Genomic DNA, 23,108 nt, shown 5'->3' on the forward strand with positions numbered 1-23,108 from the left:
CACCGTCAAATGTTTAATTACATTCCATAGATAAAGTTACTCAGCCTTTACAGATTTTAAGAATTCACTGTGAAAAAAATGTCTGTAGCTTTATGTAAAACGAAAATAAATCAAGAGAGAATTAAATGTGCCGCCTAAACCAGTTTAGAGCTTGACTGGTAAAACATAATCTTGAGTTTCTTATTGTAATACATGGCTTAAAAATCATTCTTAGTCTTACGAAAGAAAAGCAAGATCTGTCATATTTTGAAGTGCATGAGCTTAATCATCCTTCAGATTTCAGTTTAACTAACTTAAACAATTTTTATCTTTTTGCTGTTACTTAGTAGATCAAATCTGATGGAAAATGATTGTTTTGGGCACATCAAAAGATTTAAAGGACATTATGAAGAGAAGGAGAGAAGATAAAAATTAGATTGTGGTTGTGATGAAAGAACTGAGTGACTTTATAAAAATACTCTCAGTAATGGGTTTATAAAGTTTGTAGATGTTTTCATGGGGCTATTCCTAACAGTATTTACTGGTTCATTTTAGTGCTGGTGCTGGACGAACAGGTTGTTACATTGTGATCGATATCATGCTAGATATGGCAGAAAGAGAAGGCGTTGTGGATATCTACAACTGTGTCAAAGCCTTACGGTCCCGTCGCATCAACATGGTACAGACAGAGGTACAGCAGTTTACCTTCGAAGCAGCTGATGCTTTTTGAAACGCACTAGGTCAGAATTTCACTGTTACTCTGAAAAGAGCAGCCAGTGGCCCTGTTGAGGGGTTGTGTCCTTTGGGGAGCGTTGGTCAATGGAAGCGGCAACCAGAACCGCGATGGTGCAACAAACCCGCCACCTCTTTCAGCCCTCACGCAACCGAGTGCTCAATTGACTTTGTAACAAAAGGAAAGCAAGGAGGGTCTTTTAGAGAAGACGCTACAGTAGGCCTATCTGGCATGTGTCTCCCCAGCTCTGGTATCAGCAATTCCAGGAACCCAAAGTTGGAATTTCAGCAGGTTGCCACCAGTTTTAGACTATCTCCAAGCATTTTATCCATAATTTGACTTACCTGCGGAGCTTTATGTCCATTTCACTCTCCCTTTTCAACTCTATTTTTATTTGATTGATTAACGTCATTGCCCACTCTTTTTCCTTGTCCACCCTTTTTACCTTTCATCATGCCTTCAGCAACTCCACAGTAAAACCATTGCCTTAGTGATAAAGCATCTCCCATTCTGCCACCTGAGTATCACTGAGCTTCCACAGAAACACAGGTTATTGATTTATACTAAGACAGGTTACCTGAAGCGGTTTGCCACTTCTCTTTCCTGTCCTCCATGTGGGCATCTACCTGAGAAGTTATTTCGCCTGTCACCACGTGCAAATCTTTGCAGCTGGCAGCCAGGCATATCAATGTAATTTGGTGCACTTTTTATTCCATGCTGCAACGTGTGGCAGCTGAACAAATAAATGCTGCTGATCACCTACCCCTGATACAGGGCCATTAACCTTTGGGAAGTGCGTGGGGTGGAGTGTTCCAGTGTGACTGCTTCAACCATCCCAGTTTAATCTGCTCTTGCACATGAATTAACACCCCTACTGCTGTTCCGTTCTCTTCCTCTCCTTTTGCCTCTTACCTCTCATCAGAGGTTCATATTTACACAGCAAAATAAAGCTGAAATTGCAGGAAGTTCTCGTTATGGTCATCTAGGCAACAGTGATGGCAATAGCTCCGTAGCTATGGCAATAGCTCCATAGCTATGTTGGTAAGACAGCACAGGCTGTAGTGCCAGAATACCACCATGGTCCCTGGACATGTGCCCTTGTTGCAGGCCTGTGTTAAAGTTTGTGGTATTAATAACCTCATCGGTATCCACAAAAGCTACGTGAGGCTGGCACAGTTCTTGCACTTTGCTGCATAGACATGATTTACGTCTGTTGCTCTCAGGGTGAGTATATATAATAGGCATTGTGTAAAAATTGACGGGGGGCCTGATTGAAATAGTAATGCAGTTGTCTAGGACTCAGGATATCTCAAGGCAAGTCAGCAAAAAAAAAACGGGAAGAAATGCTGTTTCTGTTGGGACACACCTGAGTTTATTAGTGGCCTACAGCCAGCTATCAGTCAGTTGGTGTACTAGCTTGCACACATATAAGGAGAATGCAGCGTGGCAAATAATTGCTAATGACACTAGTAGTGCTTGCAGCAATTTACACTTTCTGCTAGTATCGTAAGGCTGAAAGCGATTTTTAAAAAACAAAAATGAGTAAAGCCAACAAGTCACTAGCATATACGCAGAAACCCACAAGCACCACAAGGAAACTGAAAACCTCCCATTAAATAAATTGCTATGCCTGCTCTCTTAAGTTTTACTGAATTTAAATTGGTTCTGAAGAAAACATCCTTGTTAACTGCATTCCAATTAGGACAAGATTGTGTTTGTACTAAAGCATTATTTAATGGATTGATGGACACTACCTTGAATTTGAGTTTTACAGCGTGGAGGAGATCTGTTTATCCTAAAAGAGGGAAAGATCTGTTGTTTTTAAATGGCTATAATTTTTGTTTCTTTGCTTAATTTGGTAGGAGCAGTACATCTTTATTCATGATGCCATTCTAGAAGCTTGCCTGTGTGGAGAAACTGCCATTCCTGTCTGTGAATTCAAAGCTGCTTATTTTGATATGATTAGAATAGACTCTCAGACAAACTCTTCGCATCTCAAAGACGAGTTTCAGGTACTAAGTCTTCATGTGACAACAATTTTTTTGCCTTTAGATACATTTAATTTATTTTAAGGGAAAGAGTTTTCATATCACGTTTATAGCATTTAGTCGCTTACTTTTCGACCACAAAATAAAGCACCTGTGTTTATGTGCTTTGCAAAGTTGCTTTAAATATGGAATATCTTCCTTTGAATAAATTTGCAGTAGATACCTGTCTGGAATAAAGAGCAATGACTAGGAACCACAGAGAGTTTTAGACTGCATTTGCACAGCTAAGGCATAGCTCTTTAGAAGTCCAAAGGATCGCCTTTGTTTTATTCCTTTTGGAGGGGATGGTGTCATGCGGAATCTGTTCAGTGGTACACTGAGCGCCTTTTAGACCTGTAGCTTAACCCCCTCGAAAAGCACCAGCACATCCATCAAACAGACGGGAGCTCTTATTTGCTAATGTCTTCTTGCTAATTCCTCGTGTCTTCCCATATTGCAATATTTTAAATTAAAACTTGGGGAATCTTGAGTCCATCGCCTGTTAGTTCAGCGTACTGAAGCGAGCATCCTCTCTCCCTTAGACCCTGAATTCTGTGACCCCTCGCCTGCAAGCGGAGGACTGCAGCATAGCCTGCTTGCCAAGGAATCACGACAAGAACCGCTTCATGGATATGCTGCCACCTGACAGATGTCTGCCTTTCTTAATTACTATTGATGGGGAGAGCAGCAACTACATCAATGCTGCTCTTATGGATGTAAGAGACTATCTTCTTTGTCTGTGTAGTGTGTCACGAAAAGCTGTGTAATATGAGAGAGAGCACTTGCTGGTTTAAGAAAGGGTAATTCTTTCTTACTGTAGTGCCCAGTAAAACAGTCCTAATGAAGAAGGGTGGGGGGAATGGGTAAGAAACCCCACCAGCTTGTGTTACTTGTTCAGAATGTTTGTTATCTTTAGTCTTTTGCATCCTTGTGGGACTGACTGGAAATCTCCCTTTTTCAACGCCATTATATAAAGCTCTAGTTTCCAGCCCTCCAAATCTCAAATCTCAGCAGGATCTCAAAAATCTGCTGTTTGTTGGGAAGTAAATATTACCTATCTGAGCATGAGTTTACTATCACTATTTTATAAAAAAGGCTATGTATATTGAGGCAGGAGAGACAGGGAAAGAAGAAAAAAAATATGTTTCTTCGGCACGTTTGGGGATAGGGTTGGGTGTTTTTTGTTCATCTTTTGAGTTGCAGCTCTTTAAACTTGAAGTTTGAGTGACAGAAATATTGTCAGGGGAAAAGGTAATTTAATGGGAAAAATGGAGGTGAACTTGCTTATAGGTGTCTGATCGATGAAGCAGTTCATCACACGTGCTGTCAGATACCTGCCTGTGCCTGCCATTAGCATTTCCAAAGTTAGGCCCCTAAAGCCACCTTTACCGTGAATACTTAAGTAAGTGGCCTGATTTCCAGGAGCATCTCCCCTTCTTCAAAAATGAAGTGCTGTCAGAAATTGCCGTGTCAAGAAGGGGTGCTGGAATAAAATGGCAAATAGCAGGAATCATCATGACTGAATGGTATATTCATCCCAGAGTTCTGCCTGAGCTAGTCCAGGAAACATTTGAACTGCTCGCAAAATGCAGTCCCTAATCTCACAATTAGCTATTGTGCCAGAAAAATAGAGGAGTAGCATGTGTGAGACTAATATGTTAGGGAGTCAAAGGGGCTGAATGGATGAGTGAGAGCAACGAGCAGAATTTTGGTGGCAACCAAAATTGTTTAGAATTGCAGTTAAAATTACATTAAGCGCCTGGATAAAACTGATGTGCTGTGGACCAACCAACCCAGCGGCATAGAGGAGCGTGGTCTGGGGAGAAAGGAAGACAACGCAGGCTGAACGGCTGGGTGGCAGGAGGACTCTGAGTATGCAACAGTGCGTGGCAGGCAGGGATAGGAACCAAGCAATGTTTTAATGGATGAGCAAGTCTGATTTATTTAGAGAGGGGGACCCCACTGCTGGGCAAGGAAAGGGGACTTTTGATAGCAAAACAGAAATGGAAACTTTCCTCTTTCCACAATGTGGTTGTCCCCGTGTTCCCATAAAATGTGTCTACTTCCCACTGTGACAGCAGATCTCCTGCCTGTTCTTTTTGAAAACCTGATCATCTCAATCTCAGTTAGTTCTCTCATCTCGGGAAAGACCGGAAAGGATGGGGAAGAGGGCTAGGAAAACATCAGCTGGTATATATTTTATTTCTTAAAAATACAAGGGAAGAATCAATAACGGTTGTTCCTTTTTGCTCCCTGGGCAAATCTAGAAGGTAGGACACAAGCTGCATGTCTGTCCTGCTGCCCCGATTGGTCAAAAATTGGTCAGCCTCCTTATTCTGTTGTCAAATAAGTACTGATGCTAAAGGCATTAATTTATTGTCTTCACAGTTTACAACAAGTTAGAAGGGGTGAAAAAAGTTGTGTTTTTATCTTCTGGGCCTCACACTATGCACTTTGAGGTTATGGGGATATATTGCATGTGAAGATCCCTCATATCAACCTTCATCGAGCAAGCTTCCACACCAGAAGTGGTTTAGCTACTGTATCAGGTCTTTATCCTAGGTTAATTTACTTATTTCAGTAAAAAAACAGCCAAAATTCTTTTAGTACCAGCATGGGTGTTAAACACGGGGATCTCTGCCTTGCAAACAGCAGTCCCAGCATTTCATCTTCAAACTGGGACCGACAATCCCGTCCGCCTACAAGAAGATTCACCATCTTACTCTCTTTCTCAGATTAGCCTGTCGGTGCTTCCTTGCCAGTTCATATCTGTATTCCTTCACTGCAGAACTCTTGTGTGTGTAGTTGCAAACTGCCTGCAAAAAACTTCTGTTCTCTCCTCTTCTGTTTGCTGCTCGCAATACACGTGCTGCGGGGACTTAGCCCCTCTGCTGTTAGCTGCATCTCAGCCAAACCACGTAAGGCTGGAAACGCCTATTTGCAGTTGTGTGCAATGCAGCATACAGAAAACGGAATCTGCTGTCAGGACAGGAAATAATATTTAGCTGTCTAACTTCTGCTTTCTGCTGGAAATGGGCCCCAGTAATCCTGAAGGTCAGTTCTCTGGGTGATTCTGTGGTTGTGGCACCGAAACAGAATTCGGGATTGAGCCGAGTTCCTGGTGCAGCCAGGGAGCTCACATGTAACCTGCTGTGGATGGGGTGACCTTCTGAGACCTCTGCACCCCTCTCTGCATCACGGGGAGGAGGTTTCCTCCTCAGTCTCCAGGACACAGTGCCTGGAGCGGAGCTGCCCGAGCCTCTTCAGTGCCCCGTGCATATCTGAACAGAAACAGGGCTTGGCCTGTAACAAAGCAGAAGGCAGACCTGAGCAGAGGTCTGAGCAGAGTAACCTCTTTGTTCTTACTAGAGAAGACAATGTATTTTTAACATCAGCTTTGGTGAAATCTGGTGTAATTGATGTCACAGCTTTGTTCTATTTATATGTTTTTTCTGTTGCAGTGTTTGAGTGGAAGTTATGAAGTACTTCCTCTACCGGTGCTAATAAAATCCTTTGCCTTTACAGAGCTACAGGCAGCCAGCAGCTTTTATTGTCACACAACATCCTTTACCAAACACTGTGAAAGATTTCTGGAGATTAGTGTATGACTACGGCTGCACTTCTCTTGTGATGTTAAATGAAGTCGACTTAGCACAGGTTAGTTTGGGGCTCGAGTTTTCCATGTACCATCGCAAGCTTTAATCACTCTGGATCCACTACATGGTCAAAGTGTAGAGCAGTGCGGTGACTTTACAGTTATTCTCTGCTTTATAGCAACTAATTAACACTAGTTGCTCAGTAAAGGTCAGGTGAGATGTCTGCAGTGGAATAAGACAATGCTCAAATTGTAACTTACCATTTAATTATGCCTGTTTTGCTCTGGTGCAGGGCTGCCCACAGTACTGGCCCGAGGAAGGGATACTGCGGTACGGCCCCATCCAAGTGGAATGCATGTCGTGTTCAATGGACTGCGACGTCATAAACCGAATTTTCAGGATATGCAATCTAACAAGAGTAAGCGTTATTGTAACAATATGTAATGGAAAAAAAAAATGTCATTTTTAACACTCTCTAGGCTCTTGTGGGTTTTAAATTTGAGTAATAGTAAAATACTAATGTTCTTAAGATATTACCCAGAAAAGAGTCAGTCAAGCATCGATATCTAATACTAATATCTAGTACTTTTCTATAGCTGCACGCTAAGCAGAAAGAGCAGTAAGGTGAATTACTCTTGTTCGGTGCCGTTCTCCCTGATGAGTAGAAGGTGCATGAGAAGGATTCTGTTTGTTCAGCGTGCAGTGAAAGAAATATCCCTGTAATGAAAGTGTAGTGACAGGTATTTAATTCGTAGCTTCCGTAAGACATCTTCCATGGTGATTCATGAACAGGAGCGTGGAGGCTGGTTATGCAGCCAGCACCTTCACAGCCTAAGACGCGAGAACCACAACATAAAGGGAGGATTGTGGCATCCTGCGAAGTGGGGTGTGAAAGAACTCTGAGAGCTCCTCTGCCTCTGAAGGGTTCTGCACCACTGTGCCTCGACCTGTGTTTATCATCTTTTTCTCAACCTCAGTAGCGGTTCCAGTCTTGCATTCTTGTCAGCTCTTTCACACCTCGTACCATCGTGTCTTCTTGGTGTCCTGTAGCATTTCGCACTATTGCAGCATCTACTCAAACCCTGTTTGCCATGCAGTGTGTCTTCCTTTAGCTCACCTCTATAAATCATTTATTTGTGTTGCCTACGGGTAAAGAGTTACAGGTGGTTGTGCCACCGTTATATGTACAGTTAATGAGCAATCCCTATTTCACTTACCATTACTACTTCGTATCTTTCATCCAATACTGAATTTACAGACCACCAATTGCTACTTGGACTATACGTTTAACTTTTGTTTATGTTGAAGAATAGCTGTGGGGAAAACTGATTGCCGTGGATACAAAGATATTTTTTTTCTTTTATTTTCGTCACATTTCCATTTTTCAAAGTGCAGAGATCAGTTTGCTTGTGGCCACTGTTTTATCCAAACCTTTATTTTGCTTATATTCAGAGCTGAGAAAAACATTTTCATCTCTTTATGCCTTGTTTAGAAACTACAGGAAGCTAAGATGTAGACACACTGGCAAATATTACACCATAGCGCTTTTTTGTTGTATTTTGAGACTTCCTCTCTTCTTTTTGTTCATTTCTTACTTTCATTTTTTCCATTTCTTTCCTTTAACAAAGTTTTGGGTTTTTACTCCTCTATGTCTCTTTGTCTCCCATGGCCTTTCACCTTTACGTCTTGCTTCTAAATATCTCTCTGTCTGTTCTTCCTTTTTTAAAATCCACACTCCTACTCCTTTTTGTCATCTTCAGCTCCAAGAAACTGAATAGGCTATTTATTACTCCATTCTGATTATTGAGGCCTGTCTTGTTACAGTCTAATTCTATTCAAAGCTCTCCCTGTGTAGCATCTAGCACATGGAAGGCTCAGAGACTGTCAGCAAGGCTCTCATGATTACCATAGTCTGGCAAAAAGAGAAGACTTCAAGGAAAATAGTCATATTTGTGCACCAATATTACTTGTTTATTTATAATGGGGTTAATTCATGCCAAAGGAACCAAAGGTATGTCTGTTAATTTCTGTAGGTCTAAGAATTTAACAGTGATTTTTTAAAATTAATTATTGATGTTAAGGATAAAAACCCTTGACACGTAGAATCTAGGGAATTTGTCCATTTACAGGAAGTTAGGATAGGTTACATTAGTGATTGATAAAACGTGGATTGATAAACTGCGGTGTTGCCTTCAGTGTAGTTACTTTTTTTTTCCTTTTTTGACATCTTCCTTGAGCTCAAGTGATATGAATTAATGGAAACCCTACCATGCAATCTATATTCATGTTGGAGTCTGTCCATAATATAAACACTTAGGTTTCACGTTAGTTTTGTATTTTGATTTTCTAAACCAAGATGTAGAGGTGCCCTGTTGACCTAAAACTCTGGTTTCCCTCAGCCACAAGAGGGCTATCTGATGGTGCAGCAATTCCAGTATTTGGGATGGGCTTCTCACAGAGATGTACCAGCTTCCAAGAGATCCTTCTTGAAGTTAATTCTCCAGGTTGAAAAATGGCAAGAGGAATGTGAAGAAGGGGAAGGCCGGACCATCATCCATTGCCTGTGAGTAATTGGGAGAAAGTCAAAATGCTGCTTTTCAAGTTAATGCTTATAAATTAGTTCTCATTTTAAATTCAAGCAGTATTCTTATGGCTACATACAAGGCATGTGCCCTTGTTTCTTTTATTAAAAAAAAACAAAATAAAACAAACCAACCAACCAATCAATCAATAAAGTACCACTGCTACTGTGATTGGGTTGACTTTTGGTCAACATTTGGATTTGTCTGTCAGGTCAAGGTACCATGGGAATGAGTATTTTGGACATGATACTACAGTGATACCGTGTATTGTCTCCTGTACATAATAGCATGTTTTTCAAGTACAAAGAGATCAGTTTCTTCTGTGCAGTTTCAGTAAGGAAGTCTTTTATGCTAAGTGCCAAATGGTTATTTTTTGTGTATCTCTTGCATATTGTGTGTCGCACTTTTTCCAGAAGGTCTACGATATTTTGAGGGTTTTAGACTGAAAGTTATGGATATATAAAATCACAGAAAAGTTCTATAATACAGTATGTGATCCTGAAACTGTTGTTGGTAAATGACTGCTGGCTGCTTATCTGAGCCTGATATTTAAATCATAGAATCATAGAATTGTTAGGGTTGAAAGGGACCTTAAAGGTCATCTAGTTCCAACCCCCCTGCCATGGGCAGGGACATCCCCCACTAGATCAGGTTGCTCAGAACCCCCTCCAGCCTGGCCTTAAAAACTTCCAGGGATGGGGCTTCCGCCACCTCTCTGGGCAACATATTCCAGTGTCTCACCACCCTCATGGTGAAGAACTTCTTCCTAACGTCCAATCTGAATCGTCCCATCTCTAGTTTTAATCCATTCCCTCTAGTCCTATCATTACCCGACATCCTAAAAAGTCCCTCACCAGCTTTCTTGTAGGCCCCCTTAAGATACTGGTAGGCCACTATAAGGTCTCCTCAGAGCCTTCTTTTCTCCAGACTGAACAACCCCAGCTCTCTCAGTCTGTCCTCATAGGAGAGGTGCTCCAGCCCTCTGATCATCCTCGTGGCCCTTCTCTGGACACGTTCCAGCATGTCCATATCTCTCTTGTAGGAGGGGCTCCAGAACTGGACGCAGTACTCCAGGTGGGGTCTCACGAGAGTGGAGTAGAGGGGGAGAATCACCTCCCTCGACCTGCTGGCCACGCTTCTCCTGATGCAGCCCAGGATACGATTGGCTTTCTGGGCCGCTAGTGCACACTGACGGCTCATGTTGAGCCTCTCATCCACCAGCACCCCCAAGTCCTTTTCTTCAGGGCTGCTCTCAAGCCAGTCACTGCCCAGCCTATATCGGTGCTCGGGATTGCCCTGACCCAGATGGAGGACCTTGCACTTGGTCTTGTTGAACTTCATGAGGTTGGCATGGGCCCACCTCTCCAGCCTGTCAAGGTCCGTCTGGATGGCATCCCTTCCCTCCAGCATGTCAGCCGCCCCACGCAGCTTGGTGTCATCGGCAAACTTGCTGAGGGTGCACTCTATGCCACTGTCCATGTCGCTGACGAAGATGTTAAACAAGATCAGCCCCAGTACTGATCCTTGAGGGCCTCCGCTTGTCACTGGCCTCCACTTAGACATGGACCCATTGACAGCCACGCTTTGGGTGTGGCCATCAAGCCAGTTCTTTATCCACTGAATTGTCAGTCCATCAAACCCATATTTTATCAGCTTGGAGACCAGGATGTCATGTGGGCCAGTGTGAAAGGCTTTGTCCAGGTCCAGGTAAATGACATCAGTTGGTCTCCCCTTGTCTATTGATGTTGTGACCTTCTCATAGAAGGCCACCAGGTTTGTCAGGCACGATTTGCCCTTGGTGAAGCCAAGTTGATTGTACCCAATCACCTCCTCGTTATTCTTGTGCTTCAGCAATGCCTCCAGGAGGATCTGCTCCATAATCTTACCAGGCACAGAGGTGAGACTGACTCGCCTGTAATTCCCTGCTTCCTCCTTCTTTCCCTTTTTGAAAATGGGGATTATGTTTCCCCTTTTCCAGTCAGATGGGAGCTGGTTTGGGAGTTTTGAAAAGGCGAAATCTTTTTCTCCCTAAGCAGATAATGACCAATCTTTCTCCTACCTTATTTAAATATAAAGTTGAAAATCTATAAATTGAATTATGCATTTCTCCTTACTTTTAAAAAAAAAGCTTCTGTTTAAATGATCAGAATTAACTTGTGGCCCCTTTCTGCCCACCCCTCCTCATCATCTGTGGAATCTTCTGGCTAATTTAAACTTAATAAGAAGCAATACCTACCTTAATTTCTTTGAAATGAAGATTAAAATAGTTCAGAAGCTGACAACAAGATGTCAAATTAGCGATGCCTTGGCATTACTCTGGCTAGATAATCCTCATACCATGGGATAATTTAAGTGAATCTCTTTCCAGAACTAAGTGGATAACGTTGTGCTTGCTATTGGGCTTGGGTTTTGATTTCTGATGTTGTACTTGCCATTTAACTTAGGTTTTTGTTTCTAATGCTTATATAAATTAGGCTATAGCACAGCTGGGTGGCATGGTGGGCTGTAAGGGCAGAATTCAAAAGAAGTAATTGAGAGGAAGGTCAAAAACAGCAAATGTCTCCCCCCGGAGCTGCAAGGAGACTGCAAAAGCCTGGTCTCCCTGTGGGACTCACAAATAACTCTTGCTTACAGAGTGAAAGAACAGAAATGCGTTTTGGATGCTGTCTTATGCCATAGTGACATTTAACCAGCTCTTTTCCTTGCGTACAGAAACGGCGGTGGGCGGAGCGGGATGTTCTGTGCCATCGGCATTGTGGTTGAGACGGTAAAAAGGCAGAACGTGGTGGATGTTTTCCATGCCGTGAAGACTTTGCGGAACAGTAAGCCCAACATGGTAGAGACTCCGGTAAGCACCAGCCCGTCGGGGTTACTGCGATCAGCCAGGGAGCCAGAGGCTCTCTTGTTGCGTGAGCTGCGTTCTCAGTCCTGTGCCCACAAAACAGAGCAAACCTATGTTGGGCTACAAGAAGAAAGGGATGTTTATTGAGTGTACACACACGTCAGCATCATGAGAGGCCAGGCTGAGCATTTTAAGCTACTTTTCTTGTAGCGGTACCATGATTTTCACAGAAAACATTCTGAGTTAACAGGATGCACTTTAATCTCCCAAAATAACGTAGTCTATTTGAAGAGAAGTTGCAGCAGGTCGTGCTCACACAAACCGTCTTGAAATTTTACAGACCAAGCCATTTCTTCGTGGTAGGAATAAGCTGTAAAGTCCAGATTAGTAGCTGGAGATGTGAATGTTTTACTTCCTAATAACAACTGCTGCTTTGGAAGCTGTATTGAATAATGATAATGTTTCTTACTCAGATTTGTAGTAGTCAAAATGATACCTCAGAACTTTAAAATCAAAGACTTGGATCTAATATGTTGGAAATGAATAATATACAGAATCATGGAATCATTTAGGTTGGAAAAGACCCTTAAGATCATTGAGTCCAACAGCTAACCTAAATAATAAACAATATAAACAATAAACTCATATAAACAGTAAGAGCCTGAATTAGCAAAACCACATGACTAGATATTTGTATGTACACTGCTGGAACTCAAAGTAACCTTCACTCTTCTGGTCAGTCTTTATGCGTACAGTATGAGTGCATATCCATCCGTGTGATCACTTCAGTCACCAAAACTGAATATTGTGGAAGGCCCTTAAAAAATCCCAAGTGGATTTGTTTTCCTTCCTGTAGGTGAATGAGAAAGCAGGTTAGACGGTGTTCGGGAGTTTCTGCCATTTGACTCCCACGCTGCCAGCAGCCAGTGTCGCTTTTCAGCCAGATGGCTGCCTACAGCATACAAATCAGGGATGCCAATTGAAATTAAAAACGTTTTGCAGTTTATGCATAGTGAAAATTGCTTCTGACCTCGTGAACTTGCATATTGAGCAAAATGGCTGTAGCTGCCTCTTCCCATATTGCCCTTTTTTCCAGGTGTCACTGTTTGCTTGGTATCAAGTAGCTTCTGTGGCATGATTTGCTTAATTGTTGTGCGTCACTTCCAACCCTTGGAAGTGATAAATTAAGAAGACGGTTAAAATGTTAACAGGTAGAGCATCCTATAGCAGCAGTGACATTGGGCTAGGTACTGCTGGTTTTGCCGCAAATACTTTGCAATCTGCTGTGCCATAGACGTCTGAGACACAACATATTGAATTGCTGCCTGGATTTCAGTTCACTGCTGTGAAGAAAACAGGTCAGATCGCAGGGAAAATTACTTATGTCACTGTAAAAGGAGGCGAAGGTAGATGGTGTGTGTTTCTGATAAAAGGTCTGTAAACTTATGTTTCATTTCAAAATACTGCTGAATTCCATTGTAGCTTTAATCTGTAGTTACTGAATTTCCATAGTTAGGTATTTCTGTTGTGTGGGTTTTTATTCAGAACTCTTGAACAGCAGCAGCTGTTGAGTCGTTAGTTAGAAAACAAACCAGGAAAACCAATATATAACACTGTCATGTGCCCTACATTCAGCAACACGATCAGATAACAAAAATGAGCAGCACAATAAAGCCTTTAAGATATCCCCACCACTTCCTGCTAATGGATCACACTGGCTTCCTTTGCAAACACAAATAAATCACAAAAGTAGATTCATTTTGTTAGGTCGTAAGGACAACAGAGATTGAATTATTTTCCTTGGTTTTTCTTCTCTTCTTGCCCTCTCCTCTCCTTCTTCCTCCCTCTCCCCCAGTATCAGCTCTTGAACAGCAGCCTTGTTAAGGAGAAATACTAACCGTGATGAAATTTTGAGCTTTAACTTCTCTTTTAAATGTGCATCTGATCTCTTGGACTTTCCATTGACATGACTGTACAAACGGGCTGTGGGCCCAGAGCAGCTCTGTGTCCCAGCTCGGTATTCCCTAGCCCTTCCCTGGCTGTCCAAGCAGCAGGCACTGGTTAACTGCTCGGTATCAGCTAACTTAAATAGAAATGGTATATCAGAGTCGAGGTGCTTTCACTGCAAGAGTGATCTGACTGATAGGAGAACTTCTCGTGTTTGATAAATCAGTTGAAAAATCGGAGAGGCAAATCATTACATTTCATGGTCAGGGTTTTTTTAACCAGTTCATTGGTTAGGGTTGAGTTTTTAAATCAGAGCTGGTAATACACTTGTGTAGTCGGGGGGAGTGGAAAAGAAAACCCAAGCGTGTCAGGATTGAAGTTAAAATTGCATGGTAGTTAGGAAAGACTACTTTGATTTGTAGATATTGCTTCTAATACTTTAAAATCTTAATTTAACTTTTCTTTTTTTTCTCTCTCTTTCCCCTTAAAGGAGCAATATCGCTTCTGCTACGATGTTGCGCTGGAATACTTGGAATCCTCTTAGTCGAAATGGATGTGACAAAGTTCACCAAATACATGAATCTCATTAAGCTGTTTTGACAACAGTTCTTGATCCTGTGAAGAAAGATTTTAGGGGAAGAGGGGGGTGGGAGGGATTTTAAATTTTAAATGCAAAGTATTTTTCTTATGAAGTTGTGTATCTTAATAAAAGAACTCAATCTGTTTCTATGCTTGTATACAGTATCAACATTTAGTGCCACATGAATACTATTTAATGAAATCCAGAGTCAGAAGAGATTTGGGCAAATTAGGACTTTTCAGTGTTTGTATATGCAGCCGTCTCTCAATTACAGTAGAGCGACCATCTGTTGCATGTATCAATATTTCCTATATGGTATTAATTTTTCTTTTTTTTTTCTTTTGATACATTGTTAAAGTACAATAACAGTGCAGATTGATAGTAAGGTTCATTCTTTATACGTTTCAAGTGTTGCATATATATATTATATATAGTAAAAAAACTGGCTTATTTTGTTTTAATGTGCAATGATGGCTGGATCATATAAAGATCTTTATAAAGAAACTTAAACATAAGCCAAAGACTCAAGTGTAAATATGTCTATATGGAGAAAGCACATGTATTTATTGTTTACTTGCATTCCTTTTTTGATGGCTGAAAAAAGAAGAATCATTTTTCTTGAAGAAAGCTTTTTTTGCTGAAATCAAGTGTAAACAATTTTTGTAGTTTATTTTTTGTATGTTTTAGTGTAAGTAGAAGACATACTTTTTATGCATAGACCAAGAAACATTGGTATCGTGGTTTTGTTGTGTACATGCTTGTGATTCAAATCCATGTAGACAACTCAGTTATAGAAGGTCTTTAACTACAGGACCAAAATCAAACATTTTCCTGAAAATGTATAGTTTTTCACAGTTGCATTAGTTAAGTACCGAACAAAAAACTATGTAAGGAAGGGCACACATCAAAATGGCCTTGCCTATGACTTGCACAATATCAGAAGACATTTTTAAGCACCAATAAAATTGTAAGGGAACCAATTGTTTAAAAAAATATTGAAGCACAGGTCAACAGGAGAACTGCTAGACAAAGAGATGGCTCTGCGTATGCCCGTCAGGGTAAAAAAAAGTATTTGTTTAGCAAATTGTAAAATCAAGCAATGTTTATTTTGATGTTTACGAACATGTAAGCTTTGCTTCCAAGAAAGCAAAATTTGAATAAACCAATGCCAGATTCTGATTATAGTTGTGGTGTACAAACTATTACTGTGCTTTCGCTTAGCTTGTATCCGTTTGTTTCCTATATTTTACCAGCTTAAAGCTTTCCAGTCTCTTGTTGGTCTTTTTTAGAACTGACAGTAAAATGATACGGTGCTTTTAAATATTCTGTAAAGTAAGAGTGAATTAAACTTTTATTTAAAGATTAATTAACATTATTTCCTATTTTGATACCCTCTCATTTACTGTCCTTGTTAAGGAGTCAGTCTTGTCTGGAAGACGGATATATCTGGATCAGGAAAACCTCAACAGGAAATTATATTATTTTTCATCTCAGTGTTTCAGGGAGTACTTGAGAAGACTCCATGTCATCTGTATGCTCTAAGTTTCTTCCTTTACTTCAGATAGTGGAATTACTCATCCAACACTATAAACAGCAGAGAAATGTTTAGAGAAATTCTACTTCTCAGATTTTTTTCAGTGCTTCCATTTGTATTGCATACAGCTCCACCTCTTCCAGATGTAAAAAAAAGTCTCTTTCTTTTGTCACCCAGTGTTAGTTCCTACCTGTGAACAGCAAGGTAAACAAATCAGGTTTGAAAACATTCACTGGGTAGGGTTCTTAATACTCAAAATTGCTCTTTTTTTTCTTTTGAACATTGGAAAGGGCATTATAAGCTGCATGCAACAGAACTGCAATGTTCACAGCTTTCTCTGTGAGGCCATGGCGTTCAGCTAACTTTGGCAGTCAAAGTGCTGGATGTATCATCTAAAGCTAGCTGTCTGGTCACCACGTTTTGTAGAAACAACGTACCGTCTCCACAGACTGACGCGTCCCGCCTGTTAGACACGTGTCTGGGACTGAATGAGTTGGACTCTGGAAGGACCTTCCTCTGTTGTCAGTAAAGATTAGTCTAGAAGTCTAGATGAATTGTGTGACAGATGAGATGAGTAGCTCTTAGGGTAGTGGAATGTAAAAACCAAATTCCGTACTGACCAGAGTGATTTTTACGTTTGTTTGGTTTTTTGGTTTTTTTTTCTTTCTTAATCAAAAATGTAGTATTATCGTTAGGCTGACTGAATAATTATTTTCAGGGTGAGCTCACGTGTTGAGGACAGTGGGGTCCATCCCCATCAGTACTTCATAACCCTTGGTAAGATCTTTGTATCCAATTTCCCCTGTACGTTAAGCATTACTGGTGCAAATGCCAGCATGAATCCTGGCATTGTAGCACACTGTGCCTGCACGGGAGTCCTCCATGGGAGCATCCCCCTCAGCTAGAAGAGATTATAGCCGCCAGTGGTTATTCTGCAAATGGGAGCTCTGCCTGTGTTGTTTCAGTACCCTGAGAGTCATGTAATTTCTGTAACTGTAGCTGACTGTGGTGACCTAAGAAACTTTTGCAATAGCTTGTGATTGATTGAAAAATTTGTGGGAAGTTCTACCAAGGCCAGGGAAAAGGATGCAGAGGGAATATGGTGTGTGAGAAGCAGCTCAGAAATATCATTCTCCAGAAATGGTATATCTCCGGGTTCTCTTAGGCAAAAGACAATATTAGAATCAACTTTTTAGTATAAAACCAGGGAGAGACAGATTGCTTTCATTGTGGGAGCTCTGTTTCCCCAGATAGGTGCTGCTCCAGTATCCTTTTCTTACACCTGTGCAAGACAGAAGAAAGAGAAGTTGGGGGTCTGTGAAAACCTGTCCCAGAGGGAGAACGGGTATTGCTCAAAGGGACTGTGCAATGGAGGGAGAGAAACATTCCTCACCGCGGGCACCTGAAGAGGTTAATATTTCACTCCCTGAGGCAGTGAAAACCTACCTGCCCTGGAGAAATCCGTAGATTTCAAGACTCCTCAAAATCTTTCTGCTGGCTACTGCCCTTGCTGCAATATTAGCACAGACTCGGTCAAGTGGTTACAGCCTGCACGGGCTCTACTTTCCTCAGTGGCTTGAAACGAAGGGAGGACCAACACAAGCAGTAAATACAGAGAGAGCAAATGGGCATCAAGTCAGAGTATAAAGAAGAGTCACAAAAGACTTGATGCGTGGAGGAGTGTGAGATGATTCAAATTTGGAATGAATGAAGTTGAAACTGATCTAATATCACGTAACAAAAGGAACCAAAGGAGCATGCAAGTTGCCAAAGACGTGATTGCACTGTGCAAGAAGGTGTTCTTTGCTCTAAAACTGAGAAGTGATGACTCCAGTGCCCTAGTCTCCATAGTTGTTAGCGGAAGAAGTTCTGTGTGTTGCCTTGATGGCCTTGGTTCATTTTCTATAGAACAGTAACCAAAGATGTAGCCTAGGGATGTGTTCAGCCTGTCTGAATTTTCCCTAAATAACCAGTCTTAGGATCCAGCACTGACGGACCATATCAGGTCTCAAGCACCTTAAATCCATGGAGTTGTCTAAAGCAATGTCATGGAGATCGAAGTTTGCTACAACAAGAGCTACTAAACCTCATCACCTTGTACAGAGGCAGCCTTCTCTTTTCTGCCTTCCCTGCTCATAGTGACCCCGCTCCAGCAGAAGCCAGTGTGAAAAGACCCAGGTTCTGAACTTTTCTCCAGGTCCCCAGAGATCAGACCCCGGCTGGTTGATGAGATCCTAGAATTTACATTTCCTGCTTCCTGGCTAAAAGCTGGCATCAAGAAACAACAGCTTTGAAATAGGCTTTGCCTTCCTAGAAAATGGTCATGGTCACAGGCATAAGTTTGAAGCCTGAAGCTTAGTATCCTCAGTATATGCAAGCAGTTACTGGGATTTATTTCATTCAGGAAGTTGCTCAGATAATAGAATTATGTAATTTATGGTGTGTCCTTGCCTTGCCCAAGGTGCTGCTTTAAGAAACACAATATTCTTCAGAGAAACATGCAAGCAAAAGCTACTGCAGGAGTGCGCTATTTCAAATGGGCTAACAGTTTCCAAAATTGGAGGTCTAAAAAAGCAAACTGGGGGAGCAATAGTAAGCAAGTGCTGTGTCATTGAGCCTCCAACGTGAATTGAAAAGTTAAAGGACAAGGAAGTGGCAGCCTGAGAAAAAATGTTGCAGAATCATTGCGTGGCCAGGCCACCTGGACTGAAAAATGACCGTATAAAGGGCCTCTTTTAAGCTTCGTTCTGCTACTGTGTCAGAAGAAACCCTGAGATCTTGAAATAAATGTAAAAGCTGCTTTTATAGTGCCCTGCTCTGTACTGAAAAGTAACTCATTTTCTGCTGTACTTTCCCGTGTCACGTAGAGGTCTGAATTAAGTGATCCTAATCTCACAAAAGAACCTTTGTGGTGGTTTGTTGCTAGCTCTTTTCCTTTGTTAAACAGTCAAAGGTCTTGTAACCTCTGCAGATCCAGGATAGTCAAGGATATCTGAATATTCACTAATTTCTTCACCTTCTGAGGTTGAATAATCTGTTAGTAATAGATTGTGTGTACTGAGGATGAGGCTCAGAATATGCAGAAGTTTAGGCCTATACATTTCTCTTCAACTTTATGCAGGAAAACTTGTCTTTGTTACTTTTTTAACTAGAGGTTCTATTTGAACAAAATTTGAGATGCTGACAATGTAGAAGAAATGTTTCTAAATTGTTTTAAGCTTGATGGATGCATTTTCTTTAAGCTTGAGTAAAAGAATGACGTGAGATGGTGTTGGTGGTTGACAGGCATAAATGTTATTTTGGCCCACGCTTCTCAGAAATTAATCCTTTCCCTGCTGTTGTGCTTAGATTTCTAATTTATGCAGAGATTGACATGTATGATGACAGGAACAATAGGATGCTTACCTAATAATAATGTTTATTAACTGTGTTTTGGCCAACAAAGAACAGATGTTTTTGTGCCTTGTTGAGATACAAAAGCTTGATTTCAATAGTCTTTTGTAACCCTTCTAGCTTCCATCTGGACCAGAAAATATTCCTGACTTCACAAATTATATCAAGATAAATTTGAAATCCCCATATGCTCAGAGATTTTTCACATCCTCACTAAATAAGCAGAAGAAAATGAAGACTACGCTAAATAACCAGCAACAAGCCCCCTTCTTCTGGACATGGAACCAAAACGTGATCTTTCTGGAAACCTTGGAATACCCTGAAGCTTTTTGGTAATGAGCACAAAATGGCATCTGGCAAAAGGCAGTACCTCCAGTTTGTGATAATATGTGTGTATTTGCCTGCCAGGTGCAAACCAGTGTGAGCTCTTTCCGTTTCACGGTGGAAAACTTTTGTCTTTCTTTTGTGTATCTAACCTGTTGTAGAAAACAACATAATATTTTGCCGAGTCCTGAAATCTTGAAGAAAGTTACTGTCTTTCTGCACTCCAATAGCAAGCGTGAAACCAGAGATTATAGTATCTTTAGAATTTCTCTGTCGAGGTAACTGGAGCGAGTTGGGTTTTGTAGTGCCATAAAGGCAAACTATGATAAATTTCAGAAAAGTTTTGTAAGACATTTATTTTGCCACAAATTCTGTGTGCGGACTTAAGTCCCAGCAGGTGAAATCCCAGTTCATTTGTGGCCAAGGACGTTAAGTCTCGCTACTCATTGTTTTATTAGTCTTTCTGATCCACTTGCTGTATCCATGAGCGGGCACAATAAATAGTCCATCTGGGCCCACAGTCGCGAACTATATTCAGCACAGGACCTGGTGCTGTAGCCTTTTTCCCCAGTTTCAGGGTGCAGTTGTTGTGAAACTTGCTGATGATACAGATCAGCACCACAAAATTGCCTCTATTGACTGAAAATGCTTGAAGCTGCCTGCTAAAGGGGTGTACGCATTCATTTTGAGAGGTGGAAATCATAGACTTGGGAAGCTGTGGCCCTGCTGCAACCTTTTCTGTTGCACAAAATCATATCATTGAAGCTTCGGTTGATGCAGTTCAAACCGTGCGAATAGGTTGCTGCTTAGTTTCATCTTGTAAAATGATCAAGGTTTCCAGCTTACCTTGCATTAAGAAATACAGCAGTGTTTGAGCAGTAGTTCTCACAGGTCAGACGACTTCAGGGGTGAGGCTAGAAATGGAGCATAAAAGCAGTAGGCTAGTATAGGTTGTTCTAACATTTCTCCTCCAGCGAGATGAGCTGGTTCAGCTAGTGTGACAGTGAGCTGTAATTACAGCTGTGAGAAAATAGCTGTGTGGTTTTGTCTGTGGCAAAGGCTTTTAAAAATTTCTTTAAAAAACAGGGAAGAAGTGTAGGCTTTGTTTCTACTTCAGCGTGCCTTCCTTTCAGGCACTTGTTTACTTCAAATAATAGACCATTTCTAAGATGATAGTCCTTTAAGTAATCAGAGTCACAGCCTGCAGCAGTCTCTGTCTTTAAATGCAAGTAAACTGTTGGTGTGTGAATTAAAGGCAGCAGGTACAGGTATGAGGGATGCTGTAGTGCATTCAGGGGTGAACCGCAATGGGCAGAGGCCCAGGGAATAGGCCTTTTGCTTTCGCACAGGGGGTTTTATAAACTTCGTGCAAGAGAAAGAGTGAACTGACTGGGATCAGCCTGACATTAGGAAAATTTTTTGCTGGTTATTTGGGGAACGACATAGAAAGCACTGGCTTTCAACGTAAGGTTAGGCAAGATGGAGAAAATAAAAAAATCTAGATGAGACGAGAACTTACCAAAAAGCATGCAGTTATGAAATATATAGAAGGAAAAATGCTGAATGCCCCAGCCAGTGAAAAAGTTTCAAATACTGAGTGTATGTTGTACTTGTGGTCAAGCAAGGTTGAGCAGATGTTTTGAGCTGCTGAGGATGAAAGATGCTGAGCAAGGGACAGTGTCAAGGAAAGAAATGGGCAGTTTAAGTGAGCAGCTCCTTCAGTAAAGGAGAGATCTGAGGAGGTATGATGAAAGATTGAAAAAAAAAAAAATCCCCCCACACCAGGCTTAGGACAGGCAAGAGACTTTTATGACCTGTGATACTTGATTTTTGGAGCCCTTGAAGCCCACAAGGTGCCACAAAATTTGTCATTGCTGATCAAGAAAAGGAGGAGAAAAACACTAGTGCGATGCTGAACATGGTTGTTCAGATAGTCTTCATCTTAGTTTTGAGGACAAGCAGCAAATGAGAAGAAGTAGAGTAAACGTGACTGTAGCTCAGGCATGATTTCACAGGCGTGATCTCAGCCCCTGCTCCACTGTTAATCGAGAGCCAAATGCTACTTCGTCGGCTTGTTTCCGATGCTTGGGTTTTTTTTAACATAATTATGGTTTGGGTTTGTTTTTCCTTTCTTAGAAGAAAATTCATACTGAGAAAAGCAACATTAGAGACTGGAGGGGGAGAGGGGAAGCATTTTGGGAGAGCACTTTGAGAGGCCGCTGCTTGACTATGGCCTCGGGGGAGCCACTGTAAAGAAAGATTTTGAAGACTGACAATTCTGAGTGTCTTGAAAACATAAGCCAACATAATAAATGAAGTAGCTTCAGAGTCCTACCCCATTTAGCATTTGGGGAAAATTGCAAAAATTACGTGAAGAGGGGCACATGCCCTGCAAGTCGTTATCTGTGTTTGCAGTCCATCATGCCAAAATAAAAACTGAATTAGCAGACAGCCCTGGGAAAACATGACAATTACTTTGTTGATATACACATACAAGTCTGCATTTTCCGTATCTTCACTTTTAAGCCTTTAAGTAATGCATCTACTTGGTCATGTGAAGACTCATCACAGTATCATGATGCCCTGATCTTGCTTGTTACCTTGAGTTTGCTGGTGAGGCGTCTGCTCTGGACTTGTCACAGGCCGCACAAACATTTAAGGAGGGCGGATACTCATCTCTTTTCAAGGCTGTGTTTTTCAGACTAGATTCTGTACTCTTACCTGATTGTTTTTCCACTTCTTCCGGTGGTCTTTGTACATGACTGGGATCCAACAAATGGACATTGTATACCACCCTTTCCAAAATATAATTTAAGTTGCTTGATTTTATTATTTTGTTTTGTTTTGGTTGGTTGGGTTTTTTAATTCTTGTTTTCACTGATTTTTTTTCCTCCTCTACTCTTTCATCTTCTACATCTTAGCACAGGCAGAGATGGGACATGGTATTATCTCCATAACGCATTTCATCTTCTCAGCAGAAAAGATTTTGGTAAGTTTCAAGTTTACAAAAAATGACTGGACCCACACATCCCACCTTCCAATCTCACCTGAGCCAGGATCAGCTGGCATTTCTGAAAGCAAGCTTCTTGCTGTTTGTCATTCAAAGTCTGCTGAGTGCGTTAAGCAGGATGACAATGACGTAATTACAAAATGAAACTACTACAACTGGTCTTTTTTTCCTTCCGGTGCTTCTCTGGCATGGGTAGGAGGTGAAAAAGCCTACTTCTTTCCAATTCTTTAATGGTTTCTTCATTTCTGTTCTTTAAAGGTCTGTGGGCTCTAAAAGCAGTGTGAAACAACACAGGAAGAGGTTTGGTTAGTGATGTGTTTAGGTGTGTTTGATTTAAAGAAAAAGATTAACCCAACAATGTGTGGGAGGGGTTGGTTAACTCAATAGAAGGTCCTAGGTGTTCAGGGAAGGGAAATAGGAATACCTGGGCATATGTACTCTGATGTGCATGGTGTGACTGACTTTCTATTGTGGTAGTTCCTGAAATGTGCTGCGGTGAAGTGATTTTGAAGTGCGACTTAAACATTAACTAGTAAAGGAAGTGTGGCAAAAATCAATTTT

At 41.3% G+C, this 23,108-nt stretch overlaps 1 protein-coding gene across 4 annotated transcripts in view; it reads left to right on the forward strand.

Annotated features, from left to right (window-relative positions):
- Positions 1-18,008, forward strand: part of PTPRK (protein tyrosine phosphatase receptor type K) — a 421,519-nt gene extending 403,511 nt beyond the window's left edge. For 3 of the 4 annotated variants that reach the window (XM_054196429.1, XM_054196428.1, XM_054196431.1), the window contains 8 exons: positions 535-670; positions 2,575-2,724; positions 3,282-3,455; positions 6,265-6,396; positions 6,628-6,753; positions 8,735-8,898; positions 11,630-11,765; positions 14,197-18,008. In XM_054196429.1, coding sequence (XP_054052404.1) covers positions 535-670; positions 2,575-2,724; positions 3,282-3,455; positions 6,265-6,396; positions 6,628-6,753; positions 8,735-8,898; positions 11,630-11,765; positions 14,197-14,250 — 1,072 coding nt within the window. In that variant the 3' untranslated portion in view covers positions 14,251-18,008. The remainder of the gene's footprint in view (positions 1-534; positions 671-2,574; positions 2,725-3,281; positions 3,456-6,264; positions 6,397-6,627; positions 6,754-8,734; positions 8,899-11,629; positions 11,766-14,196) is intronic. The other variant, XM_054196430.1, reaches the window with a different exon arrangement.
- Positions 18,009-23,108: the final 5,100 nt, after the last annotated feature.

Source organism: Rissa tridactyla, chromosome 3, assembly GCF_028500815.1.
Source record: "Rissa tridactyla isolate bRisTri1 chromosome 3, bRisTri1.patW.cur.20221130, whole genome shotgun sequence".
Taxonomy (NCBI): domain Eukaryota; kingdom Metazoa; phylum Chordata; class Aves; order Charadriiformes; family Laridae; genus Rissa; species Rissa tridactyla.